Source organism: Cibotium barometz, chromosome 3 (genome assembly GCF_041138505.1).
Source record: "Cibotium barometz isolate CiBa-2024 chromosome 3, ASM4113850v1, whole genome shotgun sequence".
Classification (NCBI taxonomy): Eukaryota; Viridiplantae; Streptophyta; class Polypodiopsida; order Cyatheales; family Cibotiaceae; genus Cibotium; species Cibotium barometz.
The window spans coordinates 20,338,157-20,358,641 of NC_141048.1; the positions used below are offsets into that span (position 1 = coordinate 20,338,157).

Sequence of the window (20,485 nt, forward strand, 5' to 3'; positions counted from 1 at the left end):
GGAGGTTTTGCACAAATGTCACGCTCGAGAAGAGACAGGAACTTCTTGACAAGCTTACCGTCTACAAGGCGGTCGAAGCGGCAAGAAGGACACCACTAGTGGCCATGGATCCCGGGATGATGGGGAGAGGAACTCAAGCCTCTACAATGGAGTCATGTGGTGGATTGGGATCATGTACGCCATCACCTTCACCATCGAGTGGGAATGTTGCTCCATCCACTACGCCGGCAGCCTCCACAGTCCACGGCCTCTCAACCATTACGTGGCCCACGGCGACAATTTACACTTGGGGAGAATTGGAACCCCAAGTTGAAGGAGGAGGTGGATATGGCGGTGGCCCGCTTCTTCTTTCACGACCACATTGCCTTTCAAGCGGCTAGGTAAGTGCAATCGATCATTGTCAATTCATCATTTCATCCTAGTCCCCTTCTCATTAGTAAATTACTTTCTTGAATAGGTCGGAATACTTCAAGATCATGGTTAAGAAGATTGGGGAGTATGGCTCAACCTATACGCCCCCCTCATCCGAGAGCTTGCGCACTACATTGCTCGAGAAGGAGAAGCGCATTGTAGAGCAAGCGGCCGACAACACGAAGCTACAGTGGGAGATTAACGGAGTCTCCCTCATCGTGGATGGATGGAGTGACACCCGCAAGAGGAGTATTCACGACGTGGTGCATATTCCCGCGGAGAGATGTACTTCATCTCATCTCATTATGCATCCGGCACCGAGAAGAGCGCGGATACGCTTGTGGCGGAGTGGACTACCACCATGGAGATCATTGGCCCCGAGCATGTAGTGGCCTTTGTTGTGGATGGGGAGCCTTCCAATAGGGCGGCGGGAGCTATCCTCCAAGGTATGTATGGACATGTCACGGTGTCCTTTTGTATGGCTCATTGCCTAAACAACCTCCTCAAGGACATAGAGGCATTGCCATGGATCAGCCCGCTCATTGAGGAGGCCAACACCATGGTCTCCTTTGTCCTCAACCACCAAAGACTTCGGCATGAGTTCAACAAGAGGTCCTCTCTCTCTCTCTCTCTCTCTCTCTCTCCTCAAATATTCCGACATCCGGTTTGCCTACAACTTTCTCATGTTGGGCCGGTTGAAGGATTGTAGCGGTGCTTTGAGGAGGCTTTACCTTAGCGACGAGTTTGTCATCATGCAAGAGTCCCGTACAAACACTCGCCAAGAGTGTAGATTACGGGCGGATGACGCTGTCGGGAGGCCGAGAAAAGAAGAAATGCCTCTATAGCTACCTACCCAGCAGCCTTGGAAGACACAACAAACACAAGGGGCACCACCAGCACGATGCCGGAAACATAAATCACTCTCTCACTCTTCACCACCCACCCACGCCAGACAAACAACACAAAACAAACCTATATTTTAGTAGAAATCCTCATCTTTACATAGCTGGACATCTAAAATGTCCTCAGAACCGTCCTCCTCTAAAATCCATTCACAATCTGCCCATTCCCCCTCTTTTATATAAATTACCACAGACCAATAACCAGAAGAACTATTGGAAAACACAACTTCGAAGAGTGTGGAATCTTCAAAGTACAACTCATCAAAATCTGGACCTAATTCTAGGATTAGATACATGATGAAGGGGAGAAAACCAGAATTAGGGTTAGGTTAGAGTTCATTCATGGGAGACATACACAGAGAAGCAAGGGAGAGAGAGAGAGAGTTGTGGGGATAAGTCAACTCATGAAAAGCATGAGTGTGTGACTCCCCTATCACACATGTATATTGCACTAGTACACATAGTGCACTTAGTACATTAAAAGTACTAAGTGTACTATGTACTATAACTTATGGGCTTGTACACACTATAAGGGTGGGCATAATGCCTTTCCCCAACAACCTCCCACTTAAAGGCAAAGTGCCCTTAAGTAAAGGAAAAAAAATCAGCATGTACATGATAATATACAAGGCCATATCAAGGCTGAAAATGGCCTCATCCAATGCCCATCAAGTGTCTGCAATGAGCAAACCGCTCCGGAGGCAAACTCTTCGTCAACAGATCAGCCGGGTTGTCATCCGTATGAATCTTAACAAGCTGAATTTGCTTGTTCTCTATCACCTCTCTGATGAAGTGATACTTCACATCCACATGCTTCGTCTTTGCATGAAAGACAGGGTTCTTTGCCAATTGAATGGCACTCTGACTATCACAATGCAACAATGGAATATCCCCTGTATAACCCAAATCAACCACTAACCGAGATAGCCATAATGCCTCCTTGCAAGCCTCTGTGGCTGCAATATACTCGGCCTCTGTAGTAGATAAGGCAGTGCACTTCTGCATCCTGCATATCCATGACACAGCACCTCCTGTGAATGTAAATACATAACCGGTAGTAGACTTCCGGTTATCTGGATGACCGGCATAATCCGAATCCGTGTAACCATGCACTAATGCATCCTGTTTGCCAAAACATATGCACATATCCTGTGTGCCCTTCAGGTATCTCATGACACCTTTCACTGCTTCCCAATGCTTCTTGCCAGGGTTGGCCATGTATCTAGAAACCACTCCCACTGCAAATGCAATGTCCGGCCTAGTAGCAACCATGGCATACATGAGACTGCCACAAGCTGAAGCATACGGAATCTTGGCCATATCAGCCCTGTCACTATCCGACAGTGGGCTGTCCATAGCACTGAGTTTCACATATGGAGGCAAAGGAGTACTAGCTTTCTTCCCCCCGTGCATATTGAACCTCTGCAAGACTTTGCCAATGTATTCCTTCTGAGACAAATACAACACATGCTGATTTCTGTCCCGAAGTATCCGCATACCCAAGATGTGATTTGCATCACCCAGATCCTTCATATCAAAGGTCTCATGCAGCCTCTTCTTCAAGGCATCCATCTCTTTACGAGATTTCCCGGCAATCAACATATCATCAACATACAAGATGAGGATCAATAGACTGCCATCCAAAGCTTTCTTGGTGTACAAGCAGTGATCTATGTCACTTCTCCTGAATTTCTGAGATTTCATGAATGTATCAAATTTATGATACCATTCTCTTGGTGCCTGTTTGAGCCCATAGAGACTCTTTTTCAGCTTGCATACAAGCTTCTCCTTTCCACTTACTGCATAACCCTCTGGCTGCTGCATATATATCTCCTCATGGAGATCACCGTGAAGAAAAGCAGTCTTCACATCCATCTGAATCAAGTCCAGATCATCATGCGCAACCAAAGCCAACACAGCTCTAAGTGTGGTCATTTTGACCACTGGAGAGAAGATCTCATCAAAGTCCACACCATATTCTTGCTTGAAGCCCTTAGCCACTAACCTGGCTTTGTATCTTGGCTTAGCATCTGGTGCAACTTTGAGTTTGTATACCCACTTGCATGGCAAAACCTTCTTGCCTGCAGGCAAATGCACCAACTTCCATGTTTCATTTTTATGCAGAGAATCCATCTCTGACTTCATGGCACGCTCCCATAGAGCTTTGTCTGCCCTCTGTAAAGCCTCTTTATAACATGAGGGCTCCCCACAGTCAGTAAGCATCAAGTAGTCAACCCCTGGAACAAACCTGTCAGGGGCTCTGGAGGGTCTAGTGGACCTCCGTACCCAATGACCATCATTTGCAGGTTGCTGTCCATCCTGCATATCACCCATTGGTGGCTCCTGTTCCATGCCATAAGGCTGAAAAATCATGCTCGGTATCTCCTCTAACTGTGGTATATCCATAGGGATATCTTCTGCCATCTCTGGCTGTCCATTTGGACCATTTTCAGCACCATTTAAGGGCTGGTTTTCCTGCTGTAATGGCTGATTTACAGCCCTTTGTTGTTGTCCATGATGTCCATCATCATCAAAGATGACTCTGCCAGGCTCCTGTTGCCTTGCAGGCTCCTTATACATGCATGCTTCATCAAAAATGACATCATTGCTGCGTATGATCTTTCTATTCATGGGATCCCAAAGTCTATACCCCATTTCACCTCTGTCACCATATCCTAGGAATATGCATTTATGAGACTTAGGATCAAGTTTGGTGCGCATTTCCCTGCGTATGTGCACGTACGCAACGCAACCAAACACTCTCAAGTGCTTGTATGACGGAGGCTTCCCTGTCCATACTTCTTCTGGCACTTTTCCACCAAGCCTCGTGTTAGGTGACCTATTTATAAGGTGAACGGCTGTCATAACAGCTTCAGCCCAAAAACCATGAGGTAATGCAGCATGTGACAACATAGAACGGACCTTCTCCTGTATGGTCCTGTTCATCCTCTCTGCTGTCCCGTTTTGTGGAGGATCATAAGGAGTAGAGAGCTCCCTCTTGATGCCTTTAGCATCACAAAAGTCCTGAAACTGTTTGGACATATACTCTCCACCATTGTCGGAACGCAAAGCCTTCAGTGTTTTGCCAGTTTGATTCTCAACAAGAGCAACAAACTTCTGAAACACTGAGAATGTATCACTCTTCAAACGAAGAGGATAAACCCACACCTTGCGTGTGGCATCATCAATAAAAGACACAAAGTATTTTGCCCCTCCCAAAGAAAGCTGAGGCATCTCACATACATCTGTATGCACAAGCTCTAACTGAGCATCTTTCTGTCCAAGAGCTTTCTTGTGGGGGCACTGTAGTTGCCTACCATATATACAATGCTCACAAAACTGAAAACTTGAAAACTTTAGAGAAGGCAAGTAACCCAAACGAGACAATTGCTCCATTCCCTTGACACTCATGTGTCCCAACCGGCTATGCCACATAGAAATTTCCGGCAGCTCGGTTGCATTTACATTAGCATGGTGACAAACACCTGCATGCATGAAGTAAAGAGTGTCCACCTTAGAGCCTCTGGCAACAACCAGTGAGCCCTTACTAATCTTCCACTTTCCACTACCAAATGTGGTAACATAATCAGCATCATCAAGCTGTCCAGTAGAAAGCAGATTCTTCTTGATCTCAGGCACATGCCTGACATCATGGAGCATAAGCTGTGAGCCATCTGAAAATACAAGCCTCACATCACCTCTGCCAAGAATTTTGCATGCATGGTTATCACCCAAATAAACCACTCCTTCATTGCCAGCAGTGTACCTGACAAACAAGTCTCTGCAACCTGTGACATGAAAGGAGGCACCTGAATCAATGATCCATGAGTGCATACCATGACCACCTGTAAGAAGTGAATGGGCATCAAGTGAAGACGTAAAGAGGACCTCATCCTCACTGCCACCTGCATGTGACACATTGATTTCTTCAATCTTGACTCCACTTTTGCCCTTTGGCTTTACATCTTTGGCTTCATCCTTCTCTTTGTCTTTGCCTTTTCCCTTTTCTTTTTGATCATTTTTCCATTTGTAGCATTGCTTTTTGATGTGTCCCTTCTTGCCACAATAATGGCATTCCAAATCCTTTTTGGAGCGAGACTTGCTCCTTCCCCTTTCTTGGCTTTTCCCCCTTTGCTGGGATCTCCCACGTGCATTCATTGCATTGGACTTTCCAACAGAGTTGTTCTTCCTGTTCATCTCTTCTTGAAGAAGAGCACCCTCAACATCTGCATATGACAGCATAGCATTCGAATTGCTAGTGGCTGTCCTAAATGTGTCCCAACTCTCTGGCAAAGTGCATAACAAAAAAGTGGCTTTGAACTCATCGTCCATTGCCAACTTTTGATTAATGACTTGGCTGACAATACCATTAAACTCATTGAGATGGGCTGTCATAGAAGCCCCTTCCTTCATCTGAAGACCTATGAGTTTCTTCAACCAATACACTTTGCTTGAGGCACTTTGTTGGGCATACAAGTCCTGCAATCTCTGCCACATTCCCCAAGCTGTCTTCTCTTCACGAATGCTGAAAAGTAATGAGTCTCACACAGACAACATGATAGTAGATCTTGCCAGCTCATCCATATCTTCCCACTCTTCAGCCGTAAGAGAAGCGGGCATCACACCCCTTTCTTTGATAGGCTTATGTTGCTTTTTCTGAAGCAACACATTGTAGCACTGGGTTTGCCAAATATCATAATTATGCGAGCCTTCAAGCTTCTTGATGTGAAGCAATGAAGAGCTCTCACCTGTGGTTGCCATAGCAAAATGCAACCTGTAATGCCTGACTCCCTGCAAATGTGCAAACACTGCACCCAAGATGTGCAAACACTGCACCCAGAGCACACAAAGTGCTCACAAATGTTATCCCAAGCTTTATCTCCCACTGCGGAAGGAAGAATGCAACTTTTCTCCCACTTTTTGTGATGAAAACACCAAAATCTGGTTGCTGCAGATTTTGGACAGCACCTTAAATGTGCTCTTTTGCCCTTCCAAAGTACTGTACAGCAGTACTAAGCTCTCACCAATGATGTACCAAACCTGTACCGGCAATTTCAGCAGCTGAAATTGAATCTTTTGGTCACTCAAAACAGTGTACAGCCATGCCAAAACATGCACAAAGCTGTGCCAAATCTGTACCAGCAGGTACAATAGCAATAAATGCTCTCCTGGCTGTCCAAATGAGTGAAAATCAGACTTTTACAGTCCTGTACACTGCATAAAACAGTCCCGAACAGAAATTGGGCAAAAGCCCCTTGACTGCAAGCTGATTTTTGAGGATTCAAGGCATAAAAGTCTTGCCTGCTGCTTTGCCAAGCTCAACAAGCATACAAACTTGAAAAGCCCCTTGATTTGAGATCAATTTCTGATCATACATGGTACATTGACGCACATGAAGGCATCCAGAGTGTTCACGATGCTTCCCCCTAGCCACATATACATCAAATACATGAAAGCCCCTTGATTTACAAGCACATTGAGTGCTTGTAAGGCATCAACATATTATCCACAACATCAAATGCGATTGCCCGCATGCAAATCAACCAAATCGGCACAAAAGCCCCTTGATTTGCACTGCAATTTGCTGCAATTTTGCCCAAATGTGCGATTTTTCACATCATACAGCATGTATGAGTGCTTAATTGCACAATTACATCAAAAGCCCCAAATTTCGACATCCAATTTCCTGCAAATTGATCCTGATTTGACCAATTTCCTGCAAATTTATCCTGATTGTGACCAATGTCACCCAATTTTGCCAATTTTGCTCAAAAAATTGAGCAATTGACACCTGTATCTGCTCAATTGTTGATTGTACTTGCTCAATTGCAAATCCCAAAAAAAAATTGAAGCAAAATACCTTTCAAATTTCTGATTTTTCTCTGATTTGCAGGCGGGTTGATGAATTTGGTGCTGATGCTCCTGTTGTTCTGTGTAGGCATTGACAGGTTGCAGGTTAAGGCTTCTCCCACACAGTTGTGTGGGATGATGATGCTGCTGCTGATTAGTAGTTGGGGGCTTGGGCTGGCCGACTACATGCTCCACGAAAGCCCTGCTCAGCAGCCTCCTCTCCAAGCTCCAGCACCTGCAAGCTTTTACGCTGGAAGCTATTCGTGAGGAAGCCTGCTCCGCCTACGATGCGCTGAGCTACGCCATCGCTTGGTGATTCAACGCTCACGCTTCGCCTGGCTGCTGTGCGCTTCACTCGGCTTCTTCAGCGAGTAGCAGCGCTACATACGACCAGGCGCCTACACTTGCAGTCGACGAGTCGGGTGGCGCCTGACACGCCTTCGTATGGCTGTCCGCTGGGTTCGCCTTCTACGATGCGCCTTCGCTCGTTGCCTCAGCCACGCTACACGCTGCTTTGTCTAGCTTCGCCTAGCGCTGGCGCTACACGCAAATTGGGTAGTGATGCTGCTTTCGTTCACGCCCAGCACTGAGCTAACACAGGTTCACATAGAACTCCTCCACCTGCTCATTCCACGCAAGCCTGGCCAGACCTCGTGGCTGTTGGGCAGCCCACGCTGGTTGGCTGGGCAGAGAAAGGCGACCAAAAAAAAAGAAGAAGGCAACCCTCAGATCAGAATTCAGCACGACCAGTACGACTGCTCCAGGGCTCTGATACCAGTTGAAGGGGAGAAAACCAGAATTAGGGTTAGGTTAGAGTTCATTCATGGGAGACATACACAGAGAAGCAAGGGAGAGAGAGAGAGAGTTGTGGATAAGTCAACTCATGAAAAGCATGAGTGTGTGACTCCCCTATCACACATGTATATTGCACTAGTACGCATAGATGTACTATAACTTATGGGCTTGTACACACTATAAGGGTGGGCATAATGCCTTTACCCCAACACATGACGGTAAAACTGCACTCCAACAAAATATATATGTATACCCCAGTAATCACCTTTGCTCTGTATCCTTCTCTTCAGCAGCATCCAGTTGCAAAGACTGCCACACCAACTCAAAAGCAGCAGCTCCCTCTTCGTCAGTATCCAGTCTCAAAGGCGGCCTTTCTTAACCTTCTCTTGCACATTTGGCTGTGCTCAGTCCTTGCAGCTGCCTCCACTCTTCTTCACGGTGATGCGTGTCCGCTCACTGTAGCTCTCGGCTACACCTCTTCACACAGCCTCTTCTAAGACTCTCTTGTCTTTTTCACTGCACACGCCCAGCTGCTCACTGCTAGGCGGCTCCCTCAGAATGACCAGCCCTCTCGCCTGCAACTCTTCCACTGCAGCTATCACCAGCCCGTCTCATCACAAGGTGGCAACTATGCTAACCCACAAGGCGGTCTTCTCGTTGTTTGTACCTATCTGCGCCCCAACTGCTCTCGGGTCTGCAGCACCTCAGGAAAACGACCCTTGATCCACCAGGCGGCTGTCTTCCCAGCACGACCTCAACTCTTCTCGTTCTTTGGCATCTCCTCGTTGTTTGCTGCTGCGCTACTAGCTTCAAAGGCGGCCCCTTCTGCACGCTCCTTTTGCCCAGTCAACCACTGTGCCAGCCTTCACTTCTCTTCTTATGCGTGTCCTCCACGATAAACGGCCCGTCGGCTGTCCTCACCTCTTACGCTGTCAGCCCGTCACCAGCAGCTAGAACCTGCACCTCTAAGGCGGGCCCCTTGCGCTTCCACGCCGCCCTCGCTTCTCTGCATATACTTGCAGCTGCGTCCAAGAACCCCCACCTCTACACGACCGCCACTATCGACTTTTTAATCTTGTCCTCTACTTCCTCATTGCCAACCACCTTTGATTCTTCTTCAGGCTCAAGATTTCCCTTGTCTCACCCCGTGTCAAATCCTGCTAGATCCTCCATTTGCAGTCCATCTCCTTAATCTCTTCGTCTACTTGCTCTTCCACTCCATCCTCTTCTTGTAGACTATCTTCTGTCTCTCCCCTGTCCACCTTAGGTTCCTGAACTGGCTCTTTAAGCCAAGAGAAGCATCTGTTAACATCTAAATCCTTGCCTATGATTAGCAAAACCTTATTCTCTGCAAGAATCTTCTCTGCTTGAGCTTTAGAAGCATAAATAACATCACTTAACACACCCTGACTAGTGGAAACATTATCACAAATCTGGTAATTCTCATAACCATAAACTGGCATAACATCCACTGCTATAGACTTCACAATGCTCCCATTAAACTACCCAAAATCTTTGGCAACTGCCTTAGGATTTACCTGGTACATTCCCCTGCCAATTTGTTGGTACATAGTAGGTGTTTGTTGCACAAAATTAACCTGGACCATATTCACATCAAGACAACCATTCTTGACCACTTCGTCTTCCTTGATCATCCCATAATCCACCATTTTCTTCAGCTTCCATTCTTTCTCTTCCGCAATCCTCACCGCCTCTTCATAAGTAGAAGGTTGCTTCAAGTCCACTTTTACCAACAAACCTTGCTTCAAACCTGCTATGAATTGTTTCTTCTTCACAAACATGGGGGGAACTTCTGTTTCAAGAGCTAAACACCATCTTGTCCATAGCTCACTGAAAATTGTGACATAACTTGCCACACTCTGGCTTTCACCTTGCTTCAGCTGCTGGAGCTCCTGCCAAACGTCATTGGGATCTTCTCTTCTCTGAAACTCCTTTGTAAGGGCTTCTCTCAGATTTTCCACCATCGTCATTCGAGATGAGCTACCAATCGTTCTTTTTGCTTCAAACCCTCGAAGCCATGTACCTGCTGTGCCCTTCAAAAAGATCAGGAAGAGCCTTAAAATTTGATCCGGATTATCCACATGGTTGGTAATACATGCTACCTCCATTTGCTCCAGGAAATCCTCTACATCCTCATTCTTATCACCGTGAAACTCAGGATAAGCAAACGCCATGGTTGCAACTTGTAAACTGAAGGAACCTGAAGAAAGATCCTCAGTGGGGGCACCAAAAAACTGTCGAGAGGCCGGGAAAAGAAGAAATGCCTCTATAGCTACCTACCCAGCAGCCTTGGAAGACACAACAAACACAAGGGGCACCACCAGCACGATGCTGGAAACAGAAATCACTCACTCTTCACCACCCACCCACGCCAGACAAACAACACAAAACAAACCTATATTTTAGTAGAAATCCTCATCTTTACATAGCTGGACATCTAAAATGTCCTCAGAACCGTCCTCCTCTAAAATCCATTCACAATCTGCCCATTCCCCCTCTTTTATATAAATTACCACAGACCAATAACCAGAAGAACTATTGGAAAACACAACTTCGAAGAGTGTGGAATCTTCAAAGTACAACTCATCAACATTTGGACCTAATTCTAGGATTAGATACATGACGGTAAAACTGCACTCCAACAAAATATATATGTATACCCCAGTAATCACCTTTGCTCTGTATCCTTCTCTTCAGCAGCATCCAGTTGCAAAGACTGCCACACCAACTCAAAAGCAACAGCTCCCTCTTCGTCAGTATCCAGTCTCAAAGGCGGCCTTTCTTAACCTTCTCTTACACATTTGGCTGTGCTCAGTCCTTGCAGCTGCCTCCACTCTTCTTCACGGTGATGCGTGTCCGCTCACTGTAGCTCTCGGCTACACCTCTTCACACAGCCTCTTCTAAGGCTCTCTCTTGTCTTTTTCACTGCACACGCCCAGCTGCTCACTGCTAGGCGGCTCCCTCAGAATGACCAGCCCTCTCGCCTGCAACTCTTCCACTACAACTATCACCAGCCCATCTCATCACAAGGTGGCAACTACGCTAACCCACAAGGCGGTCTTCTCGTTGTTTGTACCTGTCTGCGCCCCAACTGCTCTCAGGTCTGCAGCACCTCAGGAAGGCGACCCTTGATCCACCAGGCGGCTGTCTTCCCAACACGACCTCAACTCTTCTCGTTCTTTGGCGTCTCCTCGTTGTTTGCTGCTGCGCTACTAGCTTCAAAGGCGGCCCCTTCTGCACGCTCCTTTTGCCCAGTCAGCCACTGTGCCAACCTTCACTTCTCTTCTTATGCGTGTCCTCCACGCTAAACGGCCCGTCGACTGTCCTCACCTCTTACGCTGTCAGCTCGTCACCAGCAGCTAGAACCTGCACCTCGAAGGCGGGCCCCTTGCGCTTCCACGCCGCCCTCGCTTCTCTGCATATACTTGCGGCTACACCCAAGAACCCCCACCTCTACACGACTGCCACTATCGACTTTTTAACAGCTGCGCCGACTCCCATGCTTCGCCTCGTTTCCATTGCTGCGCTGGCCAACTTTCCAGAAGATGCGCTAGCAGCCAAATAAGCCTCCAAGTGGCTTTTTGCTTTTTGGGCCACGTTTATATTTTTTTTTTCATTTTGCTTAAAACTTAATGGATGGCCACCCATATTGCTTTCACACCAATGTCCAAGGCAATATTATCCCTTCAACCTTTAAATTGCCCATGCCTCCACATACTCTTCAAATACCGCTTCGAGTGCCCATGGATACTTGGGACGCCCACACATTCAGAGCAGCCAAACAGCTAACACCACCTACAGCCAGCATCACTCCGAACAAATCTGTAACAAGCCTACAGCGAAACCATTCTCCTTGTAGAACTGCCAAGGCGTTCCCGGACAAAACTCACACAAGCCATGCATCCATATGTACACAAGCCCAAAATATCTCTCAGAAAAACGCCTGACAACGCCTCTTGGTGGGACGTGTGAAGACCACGGATGCTATGGTGAGGCCCATAGTCTACCTATTGAGGATTGTAGACGCAATGCAACCATGCATAGGCAAGGTCTACGAGGCCATGGATCGCATGATAGAGAAGTTGAAAGACTTCATGCCTGACGAAGACAGATACGAGGAGATCCATGCCTTGTGTCTAGGAAGGTGGAATTCCTACTACTCTCCATTGCATGCAACAGCTTATGTGGTGGACCCAGAATTCCAAGGCAACAAGCAGGAGAGCGACCGGGAGGTGAGCGCTGGATGGAGGATCATCTTGGACCGTCTTGTGCCTGATGCATCGGTTAGGCGCAAAATCAGGAACCAACTTTTCCTGTACAGGTCGTTTCATGGCTCCTATGGTTGTCACGATGCACAGATTGACCTCTCCAAAGTTGGTGCTGATCTATGGTGGGAGGACTTTGGTTCGGATGGACCGGAGCTCCAGCAGCTTGCCATCTGCATACTTAGCCAGGCCGTCAGCTCCTCTTGCTTGGAGGAACTTTGGAGTACCTACAGCCACATTGCCTCTAGGAAGAGGAACCGACTTGGGGTAGAGCGTGCCAATGACCTTGTCTTCGTCAACGCGAACTTGCAAATGCTTTTGCAAGAGTGTGACCAAGAAGGTAAATCCCTTCACCAAGTGGGAGATGAGTCAACAAGAAGAGCAACAAGGGGATGAGCATGCCAGTGAGGACGAGACTAAGGATGAGCTTGATGCTCCTTTGGCACAAGCTACCCATGACCATGAAGCGAGCACTTCACTTGGATGATCATTCATGGATCATGATTCATGGGCCTTACTACTTAGCTCTAGCCTCTAGACTTTAGCACTTTTTGTCATTGACTCATTTGAGTCCGTCCATGTATTTTGCCTCCTTAAGGCTTAGTCTTGACTGTATCTACTTAATTATTAATACAATCAACCGTGAACAATGCCATATTACAACATTGGGGATCACTTTTCAGAGAGGATTTTGGTAGTAACCCCATGCACACCTTTTGGGGGGATACATGGTCCTGGGCAGCTAGGTGGGAGAGGCCTCGGAGGCTGGGGGCCCCCTCCACGCGACCCTCTGCTTCAGAACCCAACAATGGTAACAGAGTGGGCTTTGCCTTACGGTGCTGTGCTGCTGTGTGTGTGCCTCTTCTGTTCGTGGATCCCACAGCGTGCTGCTTGTCTGGACTACACCACTGTTACATTCAGGTCTGGGCACTTTTGATGAAGGGTGGCTGGTTAAAGCTCCTCCAGTTGATGGGGGGTGCCTCCTGTTGATAGTGGTCATTGCACACCTATGGTGTCGTGGTTGCTTGGCCCTCTGCACCAGTTTTCATTGCATGGTTCACCTCCAGAGGGGTACCTCACCCTCCTCTAGCTGACATGTGGCAGAGCTTGGTGATAAAATCCCAGTCATGACTGAGCTCTCCTTGTGGGCGTATAAAAGGCTGGAGGAGATGTAAGGGCCAAGTATCCCCATGCACATCTTTTGGGGGATACTTGGTCCTAGGTGGGTAGGCGGGAGAGGCCTGGGACCCCCCTCCACGTGTCCCTCTGCTCCAGAACCCAACAAGTTTGTGATACAAATGAGCTTGTATCTGGTTTTGCTGTTTTGACAGCCAAGTTCTTGACCTGTAATAATGGAAGTTGAAATGTATTTCAAAGTGTAAATAAGCACCTTGACAGTTAAGAGTGAGAATACCCATTAGAAACGAACATGCAATTTAAGCATGTGGTGAAGACTCCAACCCAAACAAAAGAGTTGGTGACTTTGAAAACATGAAGATTAAGTGAAGACTTACACTAGTCAAATTTTGAATGCCATCTTGAATATGAGTGATGTTGTTCCCAGCAAGAGAGAGCTCCACTAAGTCCATCAGGGAAAACACTTGCGGTGGCACTTCTTCCAGACCTACAAAGGCAAACAATCATACAAACCATTACAAAATAAAGAATAAATTAGAAAACAGAGGTAGCACACACACAAATAATAATTCCTGATGTTGGGATTGCAATGGCTGAACAGGAAGGTTGGGATCGGTCGATGTTCTTGGCACATTGTTTGGATAGTTGGCATGAGACCTCCTTTCGTAGACTTTCTGGCAGTCTAGCCTTCTCTTGGGGCTTTAGGTGGCAGGGCAGCAGGCGGCTAGAGAGATCGGACAGATTCTATGTAGATCACTGGGCTGTTGCCAGAGGTAACATTCAAGGTGGGACCACTACGTCAGATCATGCGCCAGTTCATTTACTGCTTGCTTGACCCTCCCTCTGTGTCGGCCCCAGGGCGGCTGGAGAGGGTAGCCAAAACCTTGGTCGCGTCGTGTCGGATTTGTCAGGAGATGGCAAGAGGCATGCAGTAGTAGTATGCAGGAGGAGGAAAGCACTATTAGGCAGTCTCTAGCCTTTATCCATTGACTTCAGCAGCAGTATCCTGGTGTTCCTTCTCTCAGGGATGACGAGGTCCGTGCCAGAGTAGCTTTGAGTGCCATACTTGAGAGCCTTGTCGACATCAGCTTAGGGCTTTGAGAGAATGCTTGGGCTCAGTCCGTACAGCACCAGATGAGGTTTTGGAGGTGGCCACTGAGTTCTACTCTACCTTGTTCTCTACTGAGGCAGATTCTCCAGAGGTCGGATTCGCTAGACAGAGTCTGGAGTTGCACTCCCAAGGTGGTCACAGAGGAGATGGGTAGGCGTTTGATGGCCCCTTTCACAAAAATGGAGTTGGCAGCTGCTTTTGTATCCAAGAGTGCACACTTGTCCAGGTGAGGATGGTCTCTCTCAAGCCTTTCTCCTTGTGGGAGTGGCTGGAGAACCCTCTTCTTTTGGCCTTTCAGAGGATTTTCTACTCTGGCAAGATGCCATAGAGCATGACATCCGGCTTGATTTGTCTAGTTCCTAAAGGGGGTGACAAGTTGGAATTGCAACAATGAAGACCAATCATTTTATTGTTGACCACCTATAGGGGTTGGCAAAGTTGATTTGCAGTAGACTTTGCTCGTTCCTGCCAGAGCTTATTCATGACACTCAAACAAGCTCTGTCGAAGATAGGAGCATCTTGGACAATATCTTCACCTTCTTTGAGGCTGCAGAGTAGGCTCAGCAGAGCAGGCAACCTCTGGCCACTTTAGATTTCCACAAAGCATATGACAAAGTGGATTGGCCGTTCTTGGAGGGAACTCTTAGCACGCTTGGCTTTCCGCAGGAGTGGACTATGGGGGTGTCGGGCCTTTATCGTTGTGCCAGCAACAAAATGACCATTTGAGGCCGTATGGGTGATTCTTTTCACTTGCAGCAGTATGTGAACCAATGCGCACATTCAGCTAAAACATAATCTTTGTTATGCATGAAGATCACACATACCCATGTGCACAATCTGCTAAACATGATCTTTTTTAATCCATAATCACAAATAGCAATGTTCATTAAGCTAAATATAATCTTTTTTATCCATGATCACACACTCATGTCGGAATACGCAGCGGATATGAGACAAACTGCTAAGAGCACAACGTAGCAAGACACCAACATGAAGATGAGCAAACGCAAGAGAACCACTAGCAAGAAAAACGCTGAACTGTGTGAGGAAGAGCAAACGCAGAAGAGAGAGAGTGAAGCTGTGTGAACTCTGCACTGTATACAAGAGCCGGTACAATACCCCAAATATATGGAAAGTGTGGGGGGGGCAAGGGGCCATTTTATATGGCCTCAGGCTGCTGGTCGGCCAGTCCAAAGCAGGCCTACAGCAGCATATGTGCTCACAACCAGAAACAGCAACCCACGTCCAGCAAAAAGCAAGTCGGCTAGGTATCCAGCAATCGGTCACGCGGCTGACTGCAAGTCGGGTATCAACAAACCTGTCGGCCAGCAACTGAATCAACCGACAGCCCTCGTACACCCATAAAAATGGGAAAAAAATACATGGAGAGTGAGGAAAAATGGGGAAACACCAAAACTGGGCAGACACACCCACACCAGAGGCCCTGGTGTAATGTACAGACAGGAGATGACTACTAACACCCCCTCTCAGCTCTTGGATGTAGAACCAACCCCAGTGAGCTGGAGTGCCGGCCGGAGCATAGCCTGAGGTAGAGACTTCGTGAAGAGGTCCACCGTATTGTCCTCCATCGAACAAAACTCTAGCAAGATGTCATCAGCAAAAAACTTCTCACGAACAAAGTGACTTTGGATGACCGTAGGTTCCTCCTGTGGAAAACCAATCTCACCAAGTAACCTCTGCAACCGCACCACCTCGCAAGCAGCACCACAAGCAGCCCGATACTCTGCCCCTGTAGATGACAAGGCAATAGTTGGCTGCCTCTTGTTGCTCCATGAAATAGCTCCTAAGCCGAGGGTAAAACAATAGCCTGATGTAAATCTCCTTATGTCTGGATCTCCTCCCCAATCTGAGTCACTCCAACCGTGGAGTCTAACTCCATCCGTCGTCCCCCCTCCAGGATCACAGCAGAGTCCAAGATCCTTCGTACGCTGCAGAAACCGCAAGATCCGTAATCCTGCGTCCCAATGAGTCTTTAAAGGCGTCTGCAGAAATGAGCTCAACAGCCCCACCGGGAAGCTCAAGTCCAATCTGGTGTTCAGCAACCAAATCAATGAACCAAACCCATTCCGAAACAAAGAGGCATCAACCTGCTCACAAGCATCATCAACTGTAACTTGGTACGCCCCAAGTCCTGGGAACCATCTGAAGACCATTCAGGGCCTTCCGGAACCTGTAAACCACCCCCTCTGAACCTGGAACCTCAAAGCCTGGAGGCTGCTCAACATCCACCTCCACCTGCAAGTCACCATCTGCCACTTACTTGGCTTTTCTACAAGTCCCCCTGGGAAAGAGCTTCCTCAACTGCCGGAGGCTCTTTGTCCCGACTGATACGAGACATCAAAGCATAGTTCACCTGTAAAGGCTCCTCTGACTCACGAACACAAGAACTGGAATGTTCCTGCCTATTGTTGCCAGCATGTGGCAAGCGATCCACCATCTCGTCTCGAAAGCTTGCTACAACGTATCCACATTCAAGTGGTCATGACGAATCTGCCACCCATCACCAAACTGAGAACCTGTAAGAGAGAGTGCTGAGAGTTTGTAAATCCCATTCTCCACTCCGCCTTCCCATACAACCTGGCTTGTAGCTTTGTCCCGGAGAGCAACAAAATGCTCCTCAAACTCCACCCGTACACCAGTCTTGCAAACCTCATGCACTGACAACAGATGAAAACCAAGAGATGGGACAAAAAGAACCTGGGAGAAATGCTTCCCCCTCTTACCATCGGGAACAATCTCTAAACTACCCTCACTGTGAATAGTATAGTGGACTCGTCACCAATCAGGATGTGACCTACGTGCCTCCAAAGATCATGTAATAACTCTCGGAAAGGAGTCATGTGCCTGGAAGCACCACTATCAAGAATCCAATCCCGAGTGTCCCTAGCGGTGAGTCCAGCCGCCTCCCTGCTCAATGAAGATGAAACGCCGATGTCCATAATCTCCAAGTGCACAAAAGCTGGAGTCTTCACGGTTACTGCTAAGGAATCTTCACCCTTCTCGGTGTCCTGCTTAGGACATTTTCTCCAATAATGAGCTTTCTCACCACAATTATTACAAGTTCTCTTTGCCTTCAAGGCGTCACGATCCACGTCGGGCTCCTACTCGAAAGACTTCTCCTGTAAAGCCTTCCCTTTGCCCTTACTGCGGCCTTGCGACCGCTGGCCAATCAAGGCCTCAGAACCTCCACCCTGTGTGGAGGGTTCGTAAAACGCTCTTCCTGGTCCAAGACCATAGGCACAAGCTCCTCCCATGTGATGGTGTTGAGCCTGCCACTAGTGATCAAAGAGGAGTAAAATGCTGAGAACTGAGAGGTCATATGAGACAGCAAAGTGATGGCCATGTCCTCCGAAGATATCTCCTTCCCAGCCTAAAGAACCTCGTGCTGAACAGCCTGCAACTTGTTGATGTGCTCCCGCATCGTCAACGACTTTGGAGGATCCATCACCGGCATCTGAACTTCCAAGGAGATCCACTTCATGGGTGATCCCTTGTTTTACAGAGAAGCCAAATGCTGCCAAATCCCTCTGGCCAGCGTCATATGTTTTATATGGTTGATCGCCTAAGGTGTGCAATTTAGGAAGATGAAAGAACGCACACGGGTATTGACACGATCCCACAATTGTGCCTGAGCCTCCCGTTCTTTCCTAGTAGAGGGTAACAACTCCCCGTCCTCCAACTCCGGCCGTGGAACACCAACAATAATGAAATCAACCAAGTCATAAGACTCCAATACCGACTCCATCATTACCTTCCATATGCCGTAGTTGTTTCCGTCCACTTGTCGGTCCACCGGGAACGTGGAGAGTGTAGGGATCTTCACGTGCTTCTCAGCCATCTCAAGCAAGTCTGCCATTGGGGGGGTTACTTTGGTCTTGTGAAGGGAGGGTGAGTGGGAAAAAAGATGAAGAAGAGCTGTCCAACGGTGATGGCCGCCTTCTACCCAATCTCCAAATCCCGAACAGCCCAAGAGATCTCCAATCAACACCAAAAAACCAATAGTCCCACAAGCTCTTCAAATCTCCCGTAAGCTCCGAGGTCTTCAAGAAACAGTCCCACAAGCTCTCCAATTGTCTCCAACCTTCAAGCCACCTGGGGCTCTGATACCATGTTGGAATACGCAATGGATATGAGACAAACTGCTAAGAGCACAACATAGCAAGACATCAACATGAAGATGAGCAAACGCAAGAGAACCACTAGCAGGAAAAACGCTGAACTGGGTAAGGAAGAGCAAATGCAGAAGAGAGAGAGTGAAGCTGTGTGAACTGTGCACTATATACAAGATCCGGTACAATACCCAAAACATATGGAAAGTGTGGGGGGCAAGGGACCATTTTATATGGCCCCAGCCTGCGGGTCGGCGAGTCCAAAACACGCCGACAGCAGCATATGTGCTCACGACCAGAAACAGCAGCCCACAACCAACAAAAAGCAGGTCAGCCAGGTATCCAACAGTCGGCCAGGGCTGCACAGCAAGTCGGGTATCAACAAACCAGTCGGCTAGTAACTGAATCAGCCGACAGCCCTCCTACACCCAGATGGGAAAAAATACATGGAGAGTGAGGAAAAATGGGGAAACACCAAAACTGGGTAGGCACACCCACAACAAAGGCCCTGGTGTAAGGTGCAGACAGGAGATGACAGCTAACAACTTATGCACTAAATTTAATCTTTCAATCCATTGTCACACATAGCCATGAGTACATTGAGCTAAACATAATGGATACTTTGAACTAAACATAATCGGTACATCGAGCCAAGAATTATCTTTTTAATCCACACTTACATGGCAGTGAAATGCACCATCCTTGTTACTTATTAGTGTAACACAAAGGATAAGAGTGTAGTAATCAAGGAGATGCCATCTTAGATTTTAGATGATAATACACATGACACTCTCTTTGTTCAGCATTGCTTGTTTTTTCATTGCAAGTGGCTACAAGATCAAAGCATTTATAAAGTATTAGATGTGATCATACAGTGGAGTATCCTAGTTAAGGCAGCTAGGCTACTTTACTTTGATGGAAGGTATTTTGCCCTGATCAACGTGGAGATGACCTGGAGTTCCGTAAGATCAGGCCATGTGGCAAGGGAGCTCATGATAATATATCTGCAGTGGTTAAAAGGACCCTAACACATGAATTGGTAAATGCACTTATCATAGTGTTGATACATGCAACATACTTTGTGCATTTTCTGTGAGTAAAGGAGCAAGCAACAAGTATATGTCGAAGTATAAACATGATCTTTATCACATTGAGCTAAACATGATCTTTCTTTATCCATGATCACACGTAGTCATATGCACATTGAGGTAACATGATCTTTTCTATCCAGTATCACTATCAGACATAGTCATATGCACATTAAGCTAAACATGCTCATTGTTATCCATGATCACATAGTCCGACATGGTTATACACACATTGAGCTTTGCAATCCAAGAGCAGTTGAGAGGTATGTACAGGACCCAGACTCGAACAAGAAGAGCAGAACGCTACCGCAATTGCTGAGGTCCAGTCGCCCTGTGCTGGCAGCAGCTGATATGCGCGCCTGAAGAACCACTGTGATAAAGAAATAAATGCGTCAGAACAAAGCCCACTACAAAGGCGACACACACACGCGCACAAAGGAAAAGAGAAGGGAGCGAGCTTGCACAAGGCAGTGCAGCCATTGCTTTGGTAGGGGCTGTGCAGTTCACTTGCTGCTGTTGTGCTTGGCCACCTGCAAAATGCTTTCTGCAGAACTTCTTCCATGGTGAAGATGATGCCGATGACAATGATGATGGGCACGACCAGGAGGACGCCAGTATCATCCTTTCCAGTTAATATATATTGTTCATTCATTCCCAAGTATTTGTGCTACTAAACATGGCCAGGAAAACCGTAAGGGTTTTATCCATTCTCCTACTTGGCATGGCCGGCCACCACATATACACATAAGAAGTTCCACTTAGCCTAGTCTAAAGA

General features: G+C 47.3%; 1 protein-coding gene across 4 annotated transcripts in view; it reads right to left on the reverse strand.

Moving 5' to 3' along the window:
- The window catches only part of LOC147639819 (uncharacterized), a 74,291-nt gene extending 53,840 nt beyond the window's left edge, over positions 1 to 20,451 (reverse strand). For 2 of the 4 annotated variants that reach the window (XM_086774402.1, XM_086774397.1), the window contains exons 1-3: positions 20,175 to 20,451; positions 20,018 to 20,080; positions 13,759 to 13,868 (exon numbers count right to left, since the gene is read on the reverse strand). In XM_086774402.1, coding sequence (XP_086630528.1) covers positions 13,759 to 13,868; positions 20,018 to 20,080; positions 20,175 to 20,331 — 330 coding nt within the window. In that variant the 5' untranslated portion in view covers positions 20,332 to 20,451. Of the gene's footprint in view, positions 1 to 13,758; positions 13,869 to 18,264; positions 18,656 to 19,941; positions 20,081 to 20,174 lie in introns of all 4 variants that reach the window. The other 2 variants (XM_086774411.1, XM_086774407.1) reach the window with 2 other exon arrangements.
- Between the last annotated feature and the right edge of the window lie 34 nt (positions 20,452 to 20,485).